Raw genomic sequence first — 23439 nt, 5'->3', positions numbered from 1 at the left:
ACGCCATCATTAAATTAGAGCAGTCTGAATTTGAGTTTCATCTTTCCTGTTCCGATCAGGATTAAGGTTGCATTTCAGTCACTTTTATGTCAGCATTGTCATTTGTCATTGAGGAAGCCCTTTGAAATGGAAGCAATTTCCAACTTGTCAAAGCATCTCTGGAGCAAGATGCTATTCAGTGTTGCAGAGTGAATAGCCTCCCTTCAAGACTAATGTTTAGCATCTTATAAAATGGAAAATTCCATTATGTAGCGTGGGATTTATCTGAAATGAATGAAAGAACATCAGTAACAAGATCAGTTCACATATAATTTTCCAATAACCCACACACCTTACATTCATTGCTTTTGTCAGGTTTTCTAGTTGAGAGTGCATCATATTTCAAAAATACATATTTGATGCAAAATGTCACACTGGAAAGAGACCATCTGAAATAGAACATGATAAAACAGAGGCTGACTAACATTCACAAAAAGAACTGTGAGAAATTAGATTCAAATATTTTCCTTTGTTGTACTATGGACACAAATCAAATGAAGCCTGGGCCTTTTGAGCTATAAGGTGCTTCTACCAGTGGGGTCTTGTGCACCACTGAGACTGCTCAATGGCTAAGAACAGACTGGCAGTTCAGAAACTTTTGTGAATCTCAAGTAGGGTGTTGCTGAAAAGATAATGCATGCGCTGTAAATATACACTAGCTAAAAATACTGAGGAAGATTTCTGCACGCAACTACAGAATATCTCACCCACAAAACTGTCAAAATAAACTGTTAGTCAGTCCTGCAATACATAAATTTGGACTATTACTTGATGCTAATATGTAATCTATCTTCTAATGACATTATTGTACAGCTTATGTAACATAGAGCAAATACTAACACAAATATTGTTTGCGGGGGATTTATATTGTCAACTGATACCCTGATATCTATATATAGATAGATATATAGTGATACATACTGTATAGCCACTGTGGGTGACAATGATACCGCTGCCAGATATGTGTAGGTCATATGCTGTTTTATTCCATCTCTAAGTGTTAATGAATGACATGATAAATATAAATCTTGCAGTTTTTTCTGACGTACACCTGCAGTCTGCCTTTTTTAGACGTCTGTTTGGTGTCTTGTGTTGCGTTCAATATACTTTTAACTCAACAAGCGCTGCTCACTCCATGTTTAATTCCATGTATAATTCAAATCCTAAGGAGCCTCCATTTTAGTTAACATTAATGGTTAATAATAACAGATAAAAATAAATGAACCTACCCAACTCTCTCATCCACCAACCCATACAAACACACAGTTATTTATTTTCACACTAGTGCTACTTCTAAGTTGGGTTTCTACAGTGGCTCCAAGGGCTCAGATGGGTGTGACTAACGCTCTAAAATGTAACTAGAGGGGAAGGGGCTGGATAAATCCAGCAGTACCCAAGAGGGCTGTGTTTACAGAAGAGCCTGAGTAACAAAGAAAGTTATGGAGTAGAACCCATGGTTCCAGAGAGGACCGGTTTTCATGCTTCTTTCCTTCCCACCTCTCCCCTTAGCTTTTAAAAATCATTCCTACCAATTAAATTACTTTTATCCAGGGTCAAGAATATTATTGCTGGCATTGTCCTAAGATAGATCTGTGGAATTACCTTTACAGATGGCTGATTTGACTGGATTGTGGGGCTCTGTTGTCACTCCACTTTCAGGACAGCAGCTTTTCTAATCCCCAGTGCTGCTTTGCTTTTCTTTATAGGCTTGTTTGAAAACACTTTCTGACCCCTGGTGACATGTGCTAGTACTGCAGCTCCAAATCCTAAGGAGCAGCAGGACATCCATCTTCTCTTGCATCAGTTTGCAAACCCCCTGCTTGCAATTGATGCATATTTAGTGGTTGGCAAATGCTTTCAACTAAAGATCTTGGCGTCTCTGCAGTCACTGTGCTTTCCTCACTCATACGAGTGGCTTTACGGTACCACTGCTTATTTAGCACACACTAAGAAACATCTAGTTATGTCTTAAATAGAAGCCTCTGTCATTGTTTCTCAAGTACAAAAAAAAAATACAAACCCAAAATGTTAATGAAATTGATGAGATGTGCGCACTCCCATCTGTTTTAGTGAGGAGGTTCATACTGCTGATAAGATATTATCTCAATGAAGTTTAACATAACCACAATCAAAGAGCTGGATATTGATGTTCTAAAGAAAACAGACAGCTTTGTCTTTTTTACCTACATACCAAGAAAAGATAAAGTCTTACAGTCTGCAACTGTAGTCATAACTTCAACACCCACTGTTGATTCATCTTTAATGAATTGCGACAAAGATAGAAGACATCAATCGTATCACTGTTTAGTTGTGAGCTTTGGTGATCCCTTATTTAATTTAACAATAAATAGTTGCATCATGGTGAGCATGTACCGCTCTCACTGCTTCCTTCCTCTTCTTTTTATCTATATGACATCTAAAAGTGTCTGGGCAGCCCCTTCGATGGCCTGGCTCAGGACTGACAGGTGAAAGTGGACTTTATCCCAGTCGCGGGAATGACCCGATGACTCGGCACTGGCGAAGGCATCTGCCAGACCTGGAAAGGTTGGCTTGCCGGCGCTACTTGAGGCCCAGATAACATGTCTGCAGGGAAATAAAGAGTGATTTAACTGTGGGCAGCCGAGTAGTTAATAAAGATACAGTTTGCTACAATGTGACCCACGAACAATGAGAAGATGAGTGTGAAAGAAAGTCAGGGGAAGAGACAAATGATGTTATAATAGGAAATGAGACAAAAACAAAAATACATTTCTGACGATAAAACAAGATTATAATTGCCAGAAAGAAAAATCTTTCTCATTTTGATTCAAAAGTCATCATCCAAAAGCAACCCCATGGTGACACCAATGTGAGCTAGATACTGTGACAAGATCACACTCTTGATCACCCAGCTGTGCAGTGCCAGTCCAAGCCTGGTAGAAATTGGGGAGGATTCTGTCATGAAGGGCGCCTGATGTTAAAACTGTGCCAAATTAACATGCGGACAATGATCCGCTGTGGCGAATCTGAACTCACGAGATAAGCCAAAAGGACAAGAAAAAAAAAATTACAAACAATATTAATATAATTGTTGAGATACTAGTTTTGTATAATATAATAACTTATATGTTTGCATACAGGGCTAAAGGTAATTTTTTTTGGGTGTTGTTTCTCCACAAAGTGAAGGTAGAGTAGGATCAGCAGTTTAATGAAGGAGAGTGGAGACAGGTGTGCTCAGCACTGTGAGGCTGGGTGCTACCAAGTTTAAGAAGGATCCGTAGCATGAAGCTGAAGACAATTATATTCTAATAAAGAGAGTGTATTTAGAGACGTGTACACACACTCATAGTCACTTTGTGATGTTTGCTGTAGATAAAATATCTAGCCTTTATATTTTGCCTCTTATTTGTGAGTAACCTCACCCTATGGTTACCTGTACGGGTAAGAAGACCAAAATGCTTGGTGGTTGTGTGGAGGAGAAAGAAGGTGGGAGTTTGTTTTCGCTTTTTTATATTTTGTTCATAAATACCACCTTTTTTACACATACTCCAGCCTGCTGAGCTGCTTCTGAGAACATCCCTTCTTTTTAAGTTTTCCAGTGCCAAATAAGCCCATTTATTTGGAGAGATGGGAAGAAAGATACATCTAAGCACTGTGAATGTAATCCATTCAACAGTTTTTAAATATTTGGGAAAAAAACTGTAGGCACAAAAATTAGGCAGTGGGCTTAGAGACAAGCATTTACCTTTGGCTGTCAAATATACAACAAACTACAGGTACGAGGTTGAATTTTGCATGTAAGATACAGACATGGGCCAAAAAAGGTTTACCTGTATGCATATTTATCCGGGAAGGCCAGAGGGTCCAAGAATGCTCGGTCCAGTAGCATGAGCTGGTCATTGATCTTTCTGACCTTCAGGGGCCTAAGAGAAGACATAATGTGTACGGGGGGGTTGACTAAAGTCGATTCGTAAATGGATGGTAAAAGGGATAATATGCAAGTATGTGTGTGCACTTACGTTTCCTTTGCCAAATCTGAAGTACGGATGACATGGTCCAAATGGGCAGCTGCACTGCGAAAGCTGGCCACTGCATGTTTTAGTGGTTCTGAAATGGGACACAGATCATTGTAGTCTCTCAGCAAAGACCTCAAGTTCTCTAACCCCTGTGACTGCTAGTGCTGTCAAAAGATGGGATCCAAAAGATGCTTTATTATCACTTTTAGTATGTTTTGGTTTCTGCTCTAAAAAGCATTTTGGTTAATGCAAAATCCAGACACATTGTTAATTTTAGTCCCTACAATTATCATCTCAACATGTTTAACCATGGTCTTACCCATGGATATTTTCCAAGCCTTCAGTTTATGTTCATACAGAGATACTGCTGTGTTGAGGTAATCATCCAGGCTCTCAGAATAGTCACTGCAGTTTAAGGGCAACACCAGGCTGTCAGCCAGTCGGATCAGGACATTTCCTGCTGTCCTGGCAATGGCCTGGTGACTTAAGAACCCTGAGAGATGGAGGATGCAGAATGAGATGTTATCCACAACTGTGTCTTCAACTGTCAGATTTGATATCAGATCCTGTGTGTGATAACAGGAGAGACAGCATTGCTCACCGGGATCAATGAACTCCGAGGCGTAGTTAAAGGTATCATACGCTGTGTGGTATGCAGGATAAATCCTAGCATTTGTTTTGCTCTGTTTGAGGAAATGTATTCATATGATTAATTTAAAACAGTGCAGTAAGGTGACATAGAAATTTAAGATTAACCCGTGCTCCTGTCTTTAGTGGCCTGAATATTTGGGTGCAGTATGTTTTATAGTATGCAAAACTGCAAGATTTGTTTTTTTCAGATGACTCCCTGCATGTCACATAGTTAGTTCAAGGAGACAGTCATTCATACCCTGTCATATGTGTAGGAAATATCCATGGAAGTGATTCCCAGGTAATGTACAAAGGCAGCGTAATCACTCCCAGCCCCTGTCAGAAATCCCATCCTGTCAAGAGATAAAGAGAAATATAAACTAATAATGAACCAACAATGAGGCACTGATAATAAACTGCTACACTTTCACACTGTTACACACTCAACTTGACTGGTGCATTCCTAAAACCCACCTCCTGCCTCTTTTAATATGATGTTTCGATGTTTTCCAGCTACTTTAAGCACTGCTTAAATAAAGGCAAATCATTATAGACATATTCTAAAAAACAAAAATGGACAGATGTCGTACATCCTATCTCAGAAATCCTTTTGTGTCTGGCTTTAACCTGTAACATGATAGACTTATTCCGCAGCACACATTTTGACATTTCATAGCAGGAAAGCCACAGGAATAATCAACTCAAGTTGCTGATATTGTGTACACATGATGAAACTAAGGCATCATTGCTGAAATTTCATTCATCTATGCTTTTCTCATAATGAGATGTCAAAATGTCTGCTGTGAAAAATGCCTATCAACTAACTTTGCCATCTTCACTATTTTAACTAAGAATGAGTGTACGGTATGTTTTCATCTGCACACAGATACACAAAGTAAACGGTACATCTACCCATTTGCAGCCATTCAGTTTAATTCTTCCTTTGTTGTCCAATCAGGATCCTCTGATTAGTCTTTCTACCAACAAGCATTTTATCAGTTAAGGTTAAGGTGGGTTCACAATTCTTAGTGACTTTGCCTGCATTGGCTGTCTCATTCACTCCAGGACAGTTGAACACCTAACCCGTGTGTTACAAATGTTCAATCAGAAACAAAATCTAATTCAGAATGTTGATCACAGCTTTTTGGTCAAGAGCAGCAATACATTTAGCCAACTTTCTGCAAATAGACAGAAACTGATAGCTCATGATAAATCTTCTCCTCAGACGTAATGATGTTGGATGATGTGGGAGACCTGGGAGAGGTGTAACAGTCGCTGATTACCTGGGAATGGTTCCATGATTCGGGCTTGTCCTGTTGGAGTATCGTATCCAGTTGTCATACACAGATGTGGAGTCCAGTCCAGGTGCAGCAACCTTAACAATAAACACTTTTATGTGAAAGGTTCCTCGTAACAGTTTTGTTGAACTTAAAATGGTGCATTAGAACACCTGAACATGACATCACCTGTTTTGCAGCTGTGAAGATGACGTTCTGTACTGATGGCATCCCAGAAGCTCTGAGGGTGGCATTGGCTGAAAGATACAAGATGATTTTTAAGCTTGTTAATATCCAAGATCTACAAGACTTTAACCATGTAGGAATTTCTGAGATTATTTGTATAAAGGCTGCATCTGTCTCGGTGGAGCTAAAGAACTGAAATTATAGCATATAATACACATTCACTCTGGCAGGTGGAGCTTCTTACCAAAAACAGCTATATCCACATTGATGTATGCAACAGTGCGTTCGCTGAGCTTGGCAAAGTATTGCTGCAAAAAATACAAGATCAAGGTCACATTTGTTACTTTAAGTAAACAAGTGACACTTAAATCCGCGGCAAATGTAGTGACAATTCTGAAATAATTTGCTTGGTGTTATATCTAATGTGTCTGGATTAAATAAAATCACCTCTGTGTATTCTGCGGATCCTATTAGGCCAAATTCCTCTGCTCCCCAGCTCCCAAAAACAATCGACCTGCGAGGCCTCCATTTGCCTGCCACAAAGATGAACAGAATAACTTTTATCCAGCCTATGCAGTAAATAGCATGATGCAATTGTAAATAGCAACTGCATGCTTCCATGTGGCATCCACTCACATCATAGTGATTATTATAAGTGCCAAAATAATATTTTTTACTTCATGATGCCAGCCCTCTGGAAACTAATCTTTGTACAGATATGCAAATAACAACATAAAGTTACATTCTTGCATTCTTAAGACTTTGAGATACATTTTAACTTAAGTGAAAAGATATTTTATTACATTTTCCAACTAGCTACATAGTCACAGAGTCTGTTAGCCATGACTCTCCTCACCCTGCTTGACCATCCGTCCCAGCACCCTGGTCAGTTCCAACATGACGGCTGTCCCACTGCTCGGGTCGATGGCACCGTGAACCCAACTGTCCCTGTGGTTCCCATAGATCACATACCTATCTGTGCACACACACACAGCATGAACACAGCGTTGCCACAGATTATTCACATCCCATCAGCTGATCCTTTGGTTTGACTTTGGGAATCAGTCTCACCTGGCTCGACACTTCCTCGGATAACTCCCATCACATTGGAGGAGTTCTTAATCTTTTCCTGGTTGAAGATGTCCATTTTCACATCACTGGAACAGATATTCCACATAAGTATGAAGCAACCAGGAAGAGATACACAATGGCTTAGTATAGACCCTACTTTGAAACTCACTCTATAATTTATTAATTTTTTTTTTTTATCTGAAAAAAGCAGTGATTCTGAAGTGTGAAACAAGCCTACTAACATCTAACAAAAAGTAAATAAAATGTAAAGCAAATGTTTTGATAGTAGGACTGAAATGCAAATGGTTCACTGGTCCCGTTCTCCCTCCACACAGAGTATGCTTGTTGTTTTGGGACTTCCTGGTACCTATCCGGTAGTTTGAATCCATGTTATCATCTAATGTGGAAGAGATTGGTGCTCCTCCTCTCTCTGTTGTGAACCCGGTTCATTTGATAAAATAAATGCTCTTAATTCTGTGTATTTAATTCAGTGTAGCTTATGCAGGAATTTGCCTGGCAGTTGACTACCTGTCATTGAAAGCAGATGTAGATTTGAACCCTGGACCACCAAAGTTGTATGTGCAGTTGAATGCTCCCTGCCAAGAAGCAGGAGCTGCTTCTCCACCCAGTGCACTGATATGACCAAAGGAAAAAAATGTCAGAAGTAGTTCATCACTGACTATTTGGGGCTTTGTTTATTCCATAAGCAAATTTATCTAATTACAGACCAGATTAATATATAAGCATCTTCAAATCCAATTGGTTGAATGGGAATGGGAGGAATCCCTGTAATGTTCTCCACTGGGATTCTGTAGGTGCCCTCTGCAAAACATTGAAACATTAGTAAATTAGTAAAATTGTTTCTGTGTCTGAGGATTTTCTAGAAAAGATAAACATCCTAGTATAATTACCTTTTTTCTTTGTGTAAATTTTTGTAGCAGCTGTAAAACTTCCCTTTGTGACAGTACTGGGGCCAAAGTGCAGCAACGTACTAAACATGCAATTAAAAAAGTCTTACTGTATGGCTACCTTGTGTACTCATTTCACATAAGTTACCTTTCGCAGCCAGGTAGGGCGTGAGCATGTCTCCATATTGACCGTTAAAGGAACCTCTCTCCACACCTGAGGGTGGCAGATACCAAGAGTGAGGATATGTCTCACTGGTGTCTGACATGAGACCATCATTGATGTCCAAAGGGTCTGTGTAGACAAGCACACCAATCACACCGTAGGGTGCTGCATTGATAGCCTGGGTGAGACACACAGGTCATTTGTTAACAATTATATTTGTCAAATTTGTGTTAGAGTGTTACAGTTATTTCCACCCTGGTAGCTGTGTGATCTAGATGCTTATTTGACTGTAAACTCATGAGATTGTTACATCTGTTACGTTGTTAGTCCTTCAGATCATTTGCTGTCTCAATAATAATACAAGTCTTGTAATAACAATTGCCAGAACACTAACAACTGAGGCTTTTGGCACAGCAGTTTTATTATAGTGGAGAGGTCAGTCACTAATTAATGCAGTGTGCAACTCACTTTAGCTCCTCTTCCTGCTCCACCATATCTGGTAATGGCAATAGTTCCCCTGAGATCCACTGTCTGGTTCAGTAAATGATAGTCACTTGGTTTCCCCTGGTTGGCGTAAACCAGTTTCCCCTAAAACCATCAGAAAAGTCAACATAATGTTAACAGCAGACAGATATTCACATACAATCAGGACATAATGGCCTCAAACACAGCTGCCCTTTTTAACACTTTTACTAAACTTTATGAATGAGAATAAAAAAGGCGCTTTAGTGGATTTTTAGGGACCTCTAACACTTCCTTCCAAAATCATCACACATCTCAGAATAGACCAATGTGCTTTTCTGTCAGTTCACACACACATAATGCAGATAAAAAAAGTGCATCTTTACTTGTGACCACAGCCTCCTCTTTCACTGCTACTCTTATCATCTCCCCTCCTTCCTTGAAAGAGATGGTCACAGATAACAATATCACATATCAGATAGTCTTGATGGACTTGTTGGTTTATTAACTGTCTACTTCATAACTTGCAGATAATTTTATCTAAGACCTTCAAATGGTTATGAAACACACTAGGTGTATCTATCTGGCTTTGACCAAAAAGGTAATGAGTATGTGAGTATTAAAAAATACATATACTGTATTTTAACCCAAATTATTGTTTCCTTCCATTCACTGTTCAGATTTTTATGTTGCACCAAAAATAAACTCTGTTTACCAAAGGTGCCATTTGATGATCTCTGTGTGTTAAAGCCTCAAAGTTTATGTTTATGACAGATGGGTATGTGCCACAAATGTGTCTTAATGATTTCTATAGTTACAGTAAATTGCTGCTCATAAATTCATTCTTTTAACCAGAAAGCTCCATAAACAGAACCTACAGCTTTATGTCACAAATCTGTGCATATATGGTGCATACATACAAAAAGACTGTAACGTATTAGATGCAAATTCATTACCTTTTTAAAATAATACTTTACTTAAAAAAAGAGTGGAAATCAGTATTTGGTGTAAAACTTCATACACCGGGGAAGAAATGCGGTTCACATCTGGACATGTAGGTTTAAAGTCCCATATTTAGGGCTTCATCTCTTTTACAATCTGGCGTTAGAATACGTCATTGTAGATATTCTGTGGCGTATTTGAAAGTGAATTCTACTTTTTTCTTTCAGTGGTGCTGTGCACAGCTCCCCTTTCTGTTAAGCGGAACCTGGTTATTAATGCAGCTGTTTTAGACATAGTGGGGGGAATTTTTACAGTTTATACTTGATCATATGCTTTCTGTAAATGTCCCAAATTAGACTTAAAATAGTATTCAATTTAATTTAGTAATCTACATAGGGTTGGAGCTCTTTACCTTTGGGTGTCCAGCAGGGGAGTATGCAGCATACGGCTGAACCACCTCGGGATCGTTTTGGTCTGAAGTGTAATTCTTCTCTTTTTCTCGGACTTGGTGCAACACAGTGTCAGATGGGCTCACTGAAATTTTAGCAAGTTGGTATAAAATGCAATGTTGTTTCACAGACAAGCAAACAAAGTAAGCATCCTCCGCTAAACTTGATGCATTTGAAGAAACATAAAAGAAGAACTGTAATAACGTGGACGAACGTCTTACCGCCCGTTTGACCTGTTTTACTGCAGGTTTTGCAGCCTAACATGCTGAATACCTAGAATGGTTTCCCTTCCTCGTTCCTAATCCAATACAACAAGCTGTGGACTCACCTACAGTGACCTTATTGGGGTTCGTAGGATCAGGGAACGATAGGTAGACCAAGTACTCCTCCCTCCAGGCCTTATCGAGACCAGTTTCAGGGTCCTGCCATCTTTTCAACATAAACTGCACTGTCTGCTCATCTCCAGCTGTGGTGGCCATATGGGGCACTTTAGTCAACTCCCTGCGGATGAGGCCAAGGAAAAGTTTGATTACCTTATGGTTCAGCTATGGTACTGTTCTATGAAGACACCACAGAAAGATTGTAAAACATTCTGAAACTTCACTGACACTGACACATTTTTTCTCATTGGACCTCATAGGAAGACATATTGTGATTAAACGTTTGACAGCATTTTGTGTTGATTTCTTACTGGTTAACTCACCTTAGGTTTTCTTGAATCTGGATGTTGTCCACCTCGGACAGGAACTTGTCAATGAGGCTTTCGTCCACATCTTTCGTCACATCTGTCACCCAGGATGGAGCCGAGCTGCCGGTCTTAGTGATACCAAAGTGGCCAATTAGGATACCAACAGTGAGTACAGCAGCACCACATATAACACCAACTAACACCTGTTTTATCATCCTCTTGCCTCAGATGAGCCACTTGGTAAAATAGTTTGCCGTCCTTGTGGTCCTGTTCTCACTACAGCTGCTAAAGTGACCTCCCTTAAGATAAATACACGCTCATTGTAAAGTTTACTCATTAATGTTTGTAGATGGGATAGACTTTAGCCCTGTTTATGTAACAGGGGCTGTAAAACCCATTTATTTTAATGTCTTTTTGGATATCGGTGAAGCCTCATGTATTTTGTTTAAACTTCAATAGACAAGGAAGAGACCAGTCATTTCTAATGTGACAGTATAAATTTGAAAGCGATTTAAAAAAAGGAGGCTTTATGCAAATAAGGACCTATAGAAAGCGTGAAGAGCAGGATAATAACATGTTGTACCAAACACTCATGTGCCACTACTGGATATAAACAAACTTAATTGAAAACTAAAAAGCAACATTTTGCCATTAAGATGGACTTATTTTATTTGAAAATATTTTGAATTACATTTATAAGAGATTTACATTTATTATTTATTTAACTCTTTTTTTTGAGCCATAAAACAAAACATGTTTTTTGAAATATTTATTTGATGTATTTCAGGAAGTCGGATTTGACTGTAATCATGCATTGTTTCTCGATAGCAGATGTCTGACTAATGAACGCTGTGTACAAATCTAAAGTGCACATTCCTTGAAACCCCCAACAGGCCCTCAAAACCCCCTAAAGGTTGCAAAGCAATGGCCAAAGTAGCTTCCACAGCATTGCTGTACAAAATGTTTTAGAAATAGGAAGGTCCAAAATATGTGGTTGTGGAAAGAGAATTTGATTTCTCTGATTTACATATGTACTTTCCAAGATGTTTGGGAGCAAATAGCTTTAAAAGTCACTGGGCAGTAACAGTATCAGAATCAGGTCTCACATAACTGGCCTCCTGTCTGTCCACTCCTCTTGTCTCTGTCTTCAGCATCACATTATTTCTGTTGATTATTCTGTTGATCACATTATTGCTGTTATGTCTGAGGACGAAGATAATAATCCATGCAGTTAGACAGTAAACCTCTCTGTTTACCTGGACCAGATCAGATTAGCAGATTGATTAAAAAAATAAATAAAATCCCAAAGCCACGTGTTGAGCAAAGCTTTTGTAGTAAGGATGAAATCATTCACTCCATTAGCAGTAAAAGAAAAACTTTAGACCAAATCATCATATGAGATATTTGGTTATCTTGGTGTTTTACAATATTAAATGTATCTCAGAAAAATACTGTTTCCAAGGAGTAGTTACTTACAATAATGTATTCATTTAAATATAACAAGCCAACAATTTAAAAAAAAAGTGGAACTTTCCATGATCACATAAGAGCATCCATAAAACTAGAAAGGAGCCAAACAGCTCTTTCTGTGAGTTACAGCAATGACTGCCTCTAGTGGTTAAATATATAATTGCAGCTCATAACAGCACGACACTTCCTGTTTGCTGTGGATGTTGTTAGTTTGATACAGTAGCTCATTTTTGCTGCTGCCACCTCTTTGTAATCATGATGGAGCGATGGATGCGGCAATGTTACTGGTCACTGTTTTTTTGTTCAAAAATAAAAGTACTTGTACTTCCTTGTCTGTCTGGCTGCAGACACGTCCTGAAATGAAGCGATCTTCAGTCTGAGTCACAGTAAAACACATGGTGTTTTCCTCCGTTTTTTCCCAGCATGCACTTCCTCCTCCTGCTGCTGTTTCACTTTCATTGTTGAATAATTTGAACGCAACTTTCGTGCACTAGACAACACGGTAAGTTCAAAATGTGACGAAATAATGTAATGGCTGATGTTGAGAAATAAAAAGCAACATAACGTCTGAGTTTTGGCGCCTTACAAGTTTTCTATAAGACTTAAAAGCCATGACTGAATGCTAATGTAACTGAGATCGAAAGTATAAGTTCCCAGCTCACCTCTCATTTTGTGCGGTTGTTGTTTTAGCTGCACTGCTGTTGTGAATATGAAGCTGGCAATACATGTCTAACAAAGATTTGACGTTTTGAATATGCCCTCTACACTGAACATAACCGTGCAACATAACCGTGCCTATGTGTGGTATTTGTATTACAGGTGTATTACATTCCTGCTTCCACTGGCGCCATGTTAGTTCCTGTCCTGCTGCTGCTGTCTGCTGCTTTCCCTTTAACATCAGCAGCACAGTTACCTAATCAAGACAACCTCCACAGAGCCACCAATGGGCAGCCCTTCCCCTGGGACCGCATGCGACTTCCCAAAACCATTTCCCCCCTCCACTATGACCTGACCATCCACCCCAATCTGACCTCCCTCGACTTCACTGGCGTTGTTCGTATTCAGCTGGATGTGCACGAAGACACCAGCACCATCATTCTCCATGCCAAGAATATGCAGGTTTCCAACGTCGTGCTCCTGGCACCTGAAGGTGTGAAGCCTCTTCAGGTGTATGAGTATCCTCGCTTCCATCAGCTTGCGCTGCTGTCAGAGTCTGTGCTGACCAAAGGGAGGAAGTATGAAGTTCAGCTGGAGTTTGCTGCCAATTTGTCTGACAGCTTCCATGGTTTCTACAAGAGCAGCTACCGCACCAGCAGTGGGGAGGTCCGGTAAGACCATGAAGCCATTAGTAAATTTTTAGGGGGCATATGTAGCAAATAGATACATTAAATGGGTATTAGAGAATCCATTTAATCTGGTGATGCTGTTCCAGATAAACACATATTGAAAACAATCAATTTGAAAAGAATCAATAAAAAACAAAACTCCCAAAGTAGGAAAAATTTAAATGAGTCGAACGTGGGACAGCTGTGGGCTGTGGCTTCATTGTTTAAAATGGCAAATAGAGTAGCATCCAGAATTATTGAGTCATCCTACATCATGCTATGTTGAACATGATTGTACCTCACTAATATTTATTTACATCATTAGGGTCCTGGCGTCCACACAATTTGAAGCGACCTTTGCTCGAGGAGCCTTCCCCTGCTTTGATGAACCCGCCTTTAAAGCTAACTTCACCATACGGATTATTCGAGAGCCGCGCCACATAGCCATATCCAACATGCCTAAGGTACACACGAATACAGAAATATCACACTGCACTGTTTTAAACTTTGGGTGTTAAATGGGGGGTTAGTAAAATTAAGCACTGGTTGAAATTTACAATAAAAAATAAATTGTTACCATCTTCTTTCCCTTTTTCTTTCACCACGCACTTTTGTTTCTTAGATTAAAACAGTGGAGTTGCCAGGCGGTTTGCTTGAGGATCACTTTGACACCACTTTGAAAATGAGCACTTACCTGGTGGCCTACATTGTATCTGACTTCCTGTCTGTGAGCAAGACCAGCCAGCACGGTGTGAAGGTGATGCTGCCATGCCATCATTTAGTTGTCTTTGTCAGAAGCTGTTAGAAAAGGCATTGCTGACTACGAATTTCCGTAATATTAAGCTTTTGTTATTGTGGTTTGCTTCAGATTTCCATCTATGCTGTGCCTGAAAAGATTGACCAGACGGCCTTTGCGCTGGAAGCTGCTGTCAAGCTGTTGGACTTCTATGATGACTACTTTGATATTCCTTACCCACTGCCTAAACAGGGTCAGTAGAAAGAAATATTGTTACCATGTCATTCTGCCTAAATATCTATAGATGCAGTATTCCTTTTGTACATTGGGAGGGTCTTTCAAGCTGTTCTGAAGTACTAAGAGATTTGTGTTGCACTACATGTGTATGTTTGTGATCTGTGACCAAAGGTTTCTTCAAATTTAAAGTAAACCTATTTAAGTAACCTTGGAATCAAACTCAGAGGAAACTTGCTGCGTTTTAAACAGCCAGTTTAAAATATAAATAGCATGTTAACTGCATTTTGTGTGATATACACAATAGTTGTTACAGAAGGTGATTTAAACGTGTCACGTATCGCTGTATTTATGTTTCTCCTTGAAGACCTAGCTGCCATCCCTGACTTCCAGTCCGGTGCAATGGAGAACTGGGGGCTGACCACCTACAGAGAGACAGGCCTCCTTTTTGACCCTGAGAAGTCCTCGGCTTCAGACAAACTGGGTATCACCAAGGTCATTGCCCATGAGCTTGCACACCAGGTAGGCTGCCTGCATGTGTTTTATTTACAGCAGTAGAGAACTAATAGTGCAGTGTGTTGCCACATTTCTCAATTCTGTACAATGTTGCCACTGTTATGAAATTATGAAGTTGTTATAACATTTAAAAAAAAAGTATCCTGTTCAAATCTGCAGGAGCATTTGTTAATTGTGAATTATTACGTGTTCTCCTGCTTGTTCAGTGGTTTGGGAACCTGGTGACGATGGAGTGGTGGAACGACCTGTGGCTCAATGAGGGTTTCGCCAAGTTCATGGAGTTTATTTCCCTTGATATCACCTACCCTGAGCTGCACGTGGTGAGAACTGACTGCAGGGAACAGACTAGTACTTTACTTAGTATTTTAGCATGTGAACAAATGGTATTGTGATTCTGTAATTTCCGTACAGTACAGCTTACATTTTCCTTCTTCATATTCTCTTCCGTGTGTCTGTCTCTTTGTTAAATTCGGAAAAGATTTTTGGCATAACATATCTCCCTCTTTCACATCTTCTCCCTCTGATTTCTTTTTCCCAGGATGACTTCTTCTTGGGAAAATGTTTTGAGGCCATGGAGGTAGACTCCCTCAGTTCCTCCCACCCAGTTTCCACCCCTGTGGAAAACCCCACCCAGATCCAGGAGATGTTTGACGATGTTTCATATGACAAGGTCAGCCTCTTTCTGCCTAACTTTGATGCCGGCCCTGAGCAATTATCTGAGCAGTATGTTAAAAGTAGACTAATCGAGCATTGTGCAAGTAATTTAAAATTTTAAGTAATCACACAACAGAAAGAATTTTTTTCTTTTTCTTTCAGGGAGCGTGTATTTTGAACATGCTGAGGGACTTCCTGACTCCAGAGGCCTTTGAGATCGGCATCATCCGATACCTCAAACGCTACAGCTACCAAAACACTGTCAACAGCCACCTGTGGGAGAGCCTGAGTAATGTGAGTGTGTGTGTATGAAGAAACACCTTCTTAGTCACATTGACATTAGAGTTTATTTAGTGTTTAATATAAATCTGTTGTGGTCACAGAGGCTTTAATCTGGACCCGTCTGTTCAAAACAATTTTAGACCTATTTCAAAGCTTCCTTTTATTTAAAACATTTTTGAAAAAGATGGAGCAACTCAACTCGTCCCTGTTTTAAAGAGATATTATTTTCGATATAATAATTTTGATAAATTTCAATCAGCTTACCGTCAGAAATACTCGACTGAAACTGCTCTCCTCAGAGTATCCAGTGACATCCTGATGGCTTCTGACAGTGTAAAATGGTCTATTCTGGTCCTGATTGACCTTAGCGCAGCCTTGACTGCCCTTTGGCTTAGCAGCCATGTAGGCATCTCAGGTAGTGACCTTGACTGGTTCCCTTCATTCCTCACAGGTAGATCCTTTTCTGTAGATATTGTTTTTTCCATGTCAACATTTGCCCCCATATCTTGTGGGGTGCCTCAGGGGTCAGTTAAGGACCTACTTTGTTTGCACTTTATATAAAACCACCTGGGAGAAATCATCAGCAAGTTTAAAGGTGTATGTCCAATCATGTCCATATCACATGTGTAAATAGAGCATCTATAGCTGGTGCAGAACGCTGCTGCCAGGCTGCTGACAAAAATCCCACAAACATTACATTACCCCCATTTTAGTTTTAGAATTAACTTTAGGGTTCTGGTTATTATATATACATATAGATTCCTTCACAGTCAGGCACCTGAGTACCTTTCTGACTTGCTTCATGCCCATGCTCCTTGCAGAGCACCCAGGTCTGCCAACCAGAATCTGTTGTCTGTGCTTCAAACCAAGGGTGACCAGGCTTTTGCTACTGTTGCACCAAGATTGTGGAATGCTCTTTAACAAGAGTTAAAGACTCCTGCTTAAGTGGATATTTTTTAAAAACGTCTTAAAACATACCTGTATAGACAGTCTTGAATGACCAGAAATTGAATGTGAATGGCTGAACTGTGGATAATCGATTACTTTGATTGATGTTGATGTTGATTTTTAGCCATTGTCTGTTGTCAATATTTGATGTGTTCTACTTTGGTCTGTTCTTATTTTATGTCATCATTTCATTAGTGTGGCTGCCTGTCTTCTAGTTTGCCATAAAAGCTTTTGTGTGGAGAAATTTGCTATAGTTCATTTCCCTCCTTGTGTGACTTTGGAGTATCAGTAGTGCCATTATAAATACATAATTTGGGACAAAGTGATTTTGAGTATTTAAGATATATTCTGTTTGTTTTTTTCCCCCTCAGATCTGCAGCTCTGATGATCTGGATGAAGGGCGAATGGAACACCGAGAATTCTGTTCCAAACGTAACCTCCCACCTGCAGCCTCTGTAAGTGTTTGTGGTTGGACAAAGCACTCTGTCTGAGCAAAAAGACTCAAGTAATCAGAATTACATTAAGCTCAGCAAGCACTGTTAATTTTGTGCATGTTAAATTGTTTCCCAGCAGAAATTCCCCAATACAGTATTTCTGCATTTCCCAAATATTTTATTCTATGTCCATGGCACAATATAGCTGTCGCAGTCTATCACTGTTGATAACGTTAAATCCTCTATTCTGTATGTAAATGTGATGTCTGCGTGCCTACACAGAAATGGTACTCAGGTGATGAGCTGGATGTCAAGGCCATCATGGACACGTGGACCCTGCAGGAGGGATTCCCACTGGTCACCGTGGAGATCAGAGGTCGGGAGGTCAAACTCAGTCAGGAGCGATACCTGAAGACAGATGACCCCTCCCTCACTGAAGGGTAAAATGTCAGATTTAAAGTGTCAGTTATTGCAGAATTTTTTTCTTCCCCTCAGTGGAAAAATGCATTCATTTATCGCAACTTCTTATTTCTTTAAAAGCAAACCAGCTGCTTTCTCTGACACTTCATTTGAGGATGATTATTTTGAAGAAGTGTTGCGGTATTTGAGGTATTCCGTGGCTTATTTTTCAAATCATGTGTGAACAGATTCCTCTGGCAAATTCCACTGACCTACATGACCAGCACCTCCACCACTATCCACCGATTCCTGCTTAAGACAAAGAGTGGTAAGTGTTTTACTCTGTGTGATGAGTCTGATATTTAGTTTAAAATATTTATCCTTTATCTACGTCACAATTTCAATATATGGTTTCTTCAGTTCAAAACCTTCCTTGCTCCTTCTTCATGCAGACGTCCTGTATTTGCCAAAGGAGGTGGACTGGGTGAAGTTCAACGTGGACATGAGTGGCTACTACATGGTCCACTACGCAGGCGAGGGGTGGAACTCCATTATCAAAGTGCTGCAACACAACCACACAGCTCTGAGCAGCAACGATCGCGCCAGCCTCATCCATAATGTCTTCCAGCTGGTCAGGTCTGTGTAAACATCGAATCATTTCAACTCAACCTGCTGTTCATCCTGCATCACACAATATCTAGTGAGGCAACCAGGGGCTGTATTACAGAAACTTCTCATCTAAGTCCTAAGATAGGACGTGTGTAAGATCAGATTTTTCCCAATTTGGTATTATGGAAGAGTTCTATCTTATCCTACTTCATCCTGTCTGATCTCAGCTTAGGAAATATTCAATCCAACATATGTTATAAACATTTATTTAAAATTTTAATTTCTCATCTTTTGGAAACTGTATTTTAGAAGCAGCCAAATATTTAATTTTTACACCTCAGTTAAGTTGCATGACAATTTACCTACAATGTTTGTAGTAGCTGCTCTGTTCTAAGGACAGGAACCTGCATTTAGCCGAAATTAATTTATGAGGAGAACATTGACTAAGGATATTTGCATCTATAATAGCTTTTTCCCAATAAAACTGTTATGACTTGATCTGTAAGTTAGAAATTTCGTTGCCTCCGATTATATCTAAGGTAAGTTTAATCACACTTGACAGCTCCCCTAAAGTACTTTCTGTCAAACACTAACTTTATGCTAAAAGTGGAGTTTCTTGCTGAGTGAAGCTTGTGAATTTTAAAATGCAGTGAGGCCCCTAAAAAAAAAAAAATGATGGTCAAAATGGCCAGAAGCTGCAACATGATGTTGATTTTAAGCTTGTGTTTTGCAGCGTAGGGAAAGTGAGGCTGGACACAGCTATGGAGCTGTCTCTATATTTGTCCAAAGAAACCGAGATTATGCCCGTGACTCAGGGCCTTGGAGAGCTTGTACCTCTGTATAAACTAATGGAGAAGAGAGACATGGCTGTACTGGAGAACCAGATGAAGGTTAGTGAACACTGATTATCACGAAACAGACTGCATCCTATGTACACTCACTAAAAATGAATAAAAATCCAAGTTGATGGCATAATCAGCAATGTGTCTCTGCATTAACATGTTCCTTGGAACCTGTAGCTCTTCAAAAAGAGTTGCTGTCACACACAGAATCTTAGCAAAACAAGAACAAACAGTGGAGATTGATTGAAACATTATTCTCAGTCTCTCATTTGATGACTTTCTTTTTTTAAATTTTCTTTACTCATTAATTGAAATACTTTACCAATTGTTTTGCTAACTGATGATGTTTTGACTAAAGTTTATATTCACAATTTCTATTTGTGCACAGAAAAGGACAATTTACAGTATATCAGTACAGATTTTATTTCGTCTTGTATTTGATTAATTGACTGAATTCATTTTATAATATAATTACTGTTCAAATTTTTATATTATTTGTTGTTGTTTATACAGTACAAAGATTAAACAATTAATTACTTAAAAACAATGGGATTTTTTTCTGTGATTGGAATTATTATTCATAATCTTTTTGAAACAATGGCTTTCTGTGTTTTTCAGGATTATATTGTCAACCTGTTCCGGGGGCTGATTGATCGGCAGGAGTGGTCTGACTCTGGATCAGTGTCTGAGCGTGTGCTAAGGAGTTACCTGGTGCTGTTCGCCTGCTTCAGAAACTATGCTCCCTGTGTGACCAAAGCCACACAACTCTTTAAAGAGTGGAAGGACTCTGATGGCAAGATGAGGTTGAGTGTCATAGTCTTGAAATGCTGACGAGCAATTCACCAACTTTTACCTGGAGTTATATTTACAAGAGCTTGTAAGTAAAAATCAAATGTCTAAATAGTGATTTCTAGACTGTATGGTTTCTCTATTTTTAGCCCCCCGGTCGATGTCACAATGGCTGTGTTTATGATTGGAGCCCGAACGCCGGAGGGGTGGGACTTTTTGTTTGAGAAGTACCGCAGTTCCATGCAAATGTCTCTCAGGAGCCGCTTGAAGTCTGCTATGGCCATCAGCCCGATGCAGGATAAGCTCAAGTGGTGTGTACACCATGTAAAGTTGTACTCAGTGGTAAATTCATTTTCCATTGCCCTCCATACAGCTTGATCTGTCTTGTCTGCAGGATGATGGAGCAGAGCCTCCATGGTGAGGTGATGAAGACTCAGGACCTCCCGGATGTGGTCGTCACTATCAGCAAGAACCCCCGTGGCTACAAATTGGGCTGGGACTTCCTCCGAGCTAACTGGCACACCCTGATCAAGAAGTGAGTCAGGCCATATCTCGTTCCCTTCTCTCTCATTTCTTTAAGGGATGCGTCATTTCTCTTTGGATCCATAAACTCTTATCAGCCTAAAGCATGAAATGGTTTAAATCAGGGGTCACCAACCTTTTTGAAACTGAGAGCTACTTCTTGGGTACCGATTAATGCGAAGGGCTACGAGTTTAATAAGCACTTTTGAAATAACAAGTTTGCTCAATTTACCGTTAATTATATGTTATTATTAATAATTAATTAAATTAATGATATTCATCTATGTGAAGACACGGATCAATGACGGTTAATCAATCACGGTTAATGATTTCTTACAATAACTTTCAAATGTGATTTAAAAAAGAATAGCAACAAAAAAATTAAATGCAACTCATGGGTAAGTGACGCTATGGTGAGCTATTTTTAGAACAGGCCCGCGGGCTACTCATGTGGTCCTTGCGGGCTACCTGGTGCCCACAGGCACCACGTTGGTGACCCCTGGTTTAAATAATTATAGACAATAGTTTATACTTAATGTGCAGTGTTTTTATTCAGGGAATGAGAGCGTCATATTTGTGCTATTATATTGAACAGTAATTAAATTCTGTCTGGTTTTCCACAGGTTTGACCTTGGGTCCCACTCTATATCATACATGGTGACTGGAGTGACCAACCAGTATTCTACCAGGGAGATGCTAGATGAAGTGAGCAAGGCTCTGTCCACTACACGGCATTGGCTTCTGTTGCTTTCTGTAAAATCTGTAATCAGTTATAATCTGCTGACGGCCTCAATACCATCGTTTAATTTGTAGTGCTCAATTGTTTTCTTTCATGCTTGTTTGGAGGATGAATATGTATTTTTGGAACTTGTGTCTAGACTAATATGTGCATTGTCCTCTTTTTGTGCTCAGGTAAGGAGCTTCTTCAGCTCCCTGACCGAAGAAACAGGCTCAGAGATGAGGTGTATCCAGCAGTCCTATGAAACCATTGAGGACAACATCCGCTGGATGGACACCAACATTCCTCTGCTGCAGGCCTGGCTGGACAAACGCAACCGCAGTGTGGTGCGTGAGGATTTATAGCTCTGGAGGTCAAAGTAGTTTAATGTTGTTACGTTGTCAAACGCAGAAACCTCTAGTGTTGACCTAAAGCATTTTTAAGTCACAAATTTGATGACAGAATCTAAGGGGTCGAGACAAAAACATTTCCTAGTCACGGAATATCTCTTGCCGTACAGTAAATTTATCATTAGGAAATGGAAAGAACCCTAATATGAGGTTTGATCAGGTAACTGCTAAAACCTCCACAATATATTAGAGATGGCACCATAATACTGTGAAGAAAGCGTTCTTCCTCATAGTTATCATACAAACAAATGGTAACGTTTTTTAAAAGATTTTATTTGAGTGTAGTTTTCCAAGGGGTAAGCACTTGAAATGTGTGCTGAGAGGTGTCTGTGTATGTTTGTATATGGTGTTTGGCGTGTGTGTGTGTGTGTGTGTGTGTGTGTGTGTGTGTGTGTGAATCAATTGCTTCAAGATTATTATTCAGTGTTGTGCAAATAGGACATGACATAAAATAATGTACAGCCAATTTGGTGTATTTCTGCTACATACTATAAATACCTGTGTACTACCACTCCTCATCTAATATGAAAAACAGTTCAAAAAAAGATTTGATATTCGGCCTGGAGACATTAAAAACACAAGCAAATGATTCATAATGTAGAATGTGTCTTCAGTGGCAGAAATTAAATGCATTTTGAAACTCAAGAAATATCTTGTCACTTGTTATTGATTTGTAGTTTTCAAGTGGTGTTAAACTGTAAATAATAAGTGAGTATGTTTAGAATAAAATCCTCACACTGCTGTAAAATTAGATATGGATTTTGAACTGTTGGGGTTTTGTGAGCAGGGATCGTTTTAAAATGCACAGTAAGAGCTTTTCATTAAAATCCTTTATCAATTTAACACAGTATGCACTGGAATGTATGTGGTATGTTCATGCTACTGTGACGTCTCTCTTTTGAGATTCGTAGCAGCTGTATTTTTCACTGATGAAATTCAATAATAAACTAATAAAGGAATATTTCCTTATTTTCTATTCTCTTCAGTTCTATTGTTACAATGTATTCTATTTTTTTTCTAATAAGAGGTGTTACACTTAACTTTTGTCCTGGGTGTTAAGTAGACTTAACCTTTGTCCCCTACTCACTTCCCTGATCAGTAGGTCGTATTGTTTTAGTGTAAGTAGTAACTGTTACATTTCCAGGTTTGTAAAAGTTCTTTTTATTTTACACACTTTAGTGTAAAACTCAACTTGAGCAACTGGCTAAAGTACATGAGGGGTAATTGCGTTTGCATGGAAACTTTTATACACAATAGTCACTATACTGATAAGGAGAGAACTACTTGACCTGTTGCATAATTTTTCTGGGGCTCAGAAAGGGATTTGTCAAATCTGTGGAAACATGTCATAGGTGTGTCATCAGGGGATCTCAGCTTGCATATAAAGACTGCAAATATTTAACAGAAAGCCTGTGTTTTATGTGACTGGGTGTGAAGTTTGAAAGGTAAAGAGGACTGCGATAAAGGTATATGAAGGGAAATCTGGTGTTTAACTCATACTGTGGACTAATCAAAGCTTTTGCTTCAGCACTTCCACCACTTTTAATATCTGTTACCTCCACATAATTTGAGGAGAACACACAAGATGGAAGGTTACTGTTGTCACCTGTTGCTTTGACTCTGGAGCGTGGGAATCAACTCCAACCACACAAGAAGTTGAAGTTACATCCGATTTTATTTATCTTGACCTAAAAGTAAAACAGTTTCCGCTGGAGACAGGCAGCTGTCACTTTAAAACTTC

General features: G+C 39.4%; 2 protein-coding genes across 2 annotated transcripts; one reads left to right on the top strand and one right to left on the bottom strand.

Annotated features, from left to right (window-relative positions):
• Positions 1 to 485: 485 nt before the first annotated feature.
• naaladl1 (N-acetylated alpha-linked acidic dipeptidase like 1) lies at positions 486 to 11133 on the bottom strand. The gene is made up of 19 exons (XM_067520018.1): positions 10826 to 11133; positions 10451 to 10623; positions 10086 to 10207; positions 8738 to 8857; positions 8255 to 8447; positions 7927 to 8020; positions 7727 to 7831; positions 7199 to 7284; positions 6984 to 7103; positions 6575 to 6660; positions 6372 to 6435; positions 6131 to 6198; positions 5948 to 6039; positions 4924 to 5017; positions 4636 to 4717; positions 4354 to 4527; positions 4038 to 4125; positions 3849 to 3941; positions 486 to 2622 (listed from the first exon to the last, which is right to left on the bottom strand). The coding sequence occupies exons 1-19, from the start codon at positions 11023 to 11025 to the stop codon at positions 2445 to 2447; spliced, it is 2232 nt and encodes a 743-aa protein (XP_067376119.1). The 5' UTR covers positions 11026 to 11133; the 3' UTR covers positions 486 to 2444.
• A 1350-nt stretch (positions 11134 to 12483) lies between these two features.
• On the top strand, positions 12484 to 22667 carry erap1b (endoplasmic reticulum aminopeptidase 1b). Its single transcript, XM_067520017.1, has 19 exons — positions 12484 to 12782; positions 13100 to 13608; positions 13931 to 14069; positions 14228 to 14362; positions 14474 to 14594; positions 14943 to 15097; positions 15298 to 15411; positions 15630 to 15761; positions 15908 to 16039; positions 17347 to 17430; positions 17692 to 17849; positions 18057 to 18136; positions 18261 to 18444; positions 19151 to 19307; positions 19878 to 20062; positions 20198 to 20359; positions 20443 to 20583; positions 21194 to 21275; positions 21483 to 22667. The coding sequence occupies exons 2-19, from the start codon at positions 13130 to 13132 to the stop codon at positions 21651 to 21653; spliced, it is 2811 nt and encodes a 936-aa protein (XP_067376118.1). The 5' UTR covers positions 12484 to 12782; positions 13100 to 13129; the 3' UTR covers positions 21654 to 22667.
• Positions 22668 to 23439: the final 772 nt, after the last annotated feature.

Source organism: Channa argus, chromosome 11 (genome assembly GCF_033026475.1).
Source record: "Channa argus isolate prfri chromosome 11, Channa argus male v1.0, whole genome shotgun sequence".
Classification (NCBI taxonomy): domain Eukaryota; kingdom Metazoa; phylum Chordata; class Actinopteri; order Anabantiformes; family Channidae; genus Channa; species Channa argus.
This window is presented reverse-complemented; position numbering and strand designations above follow the sequence as displayed.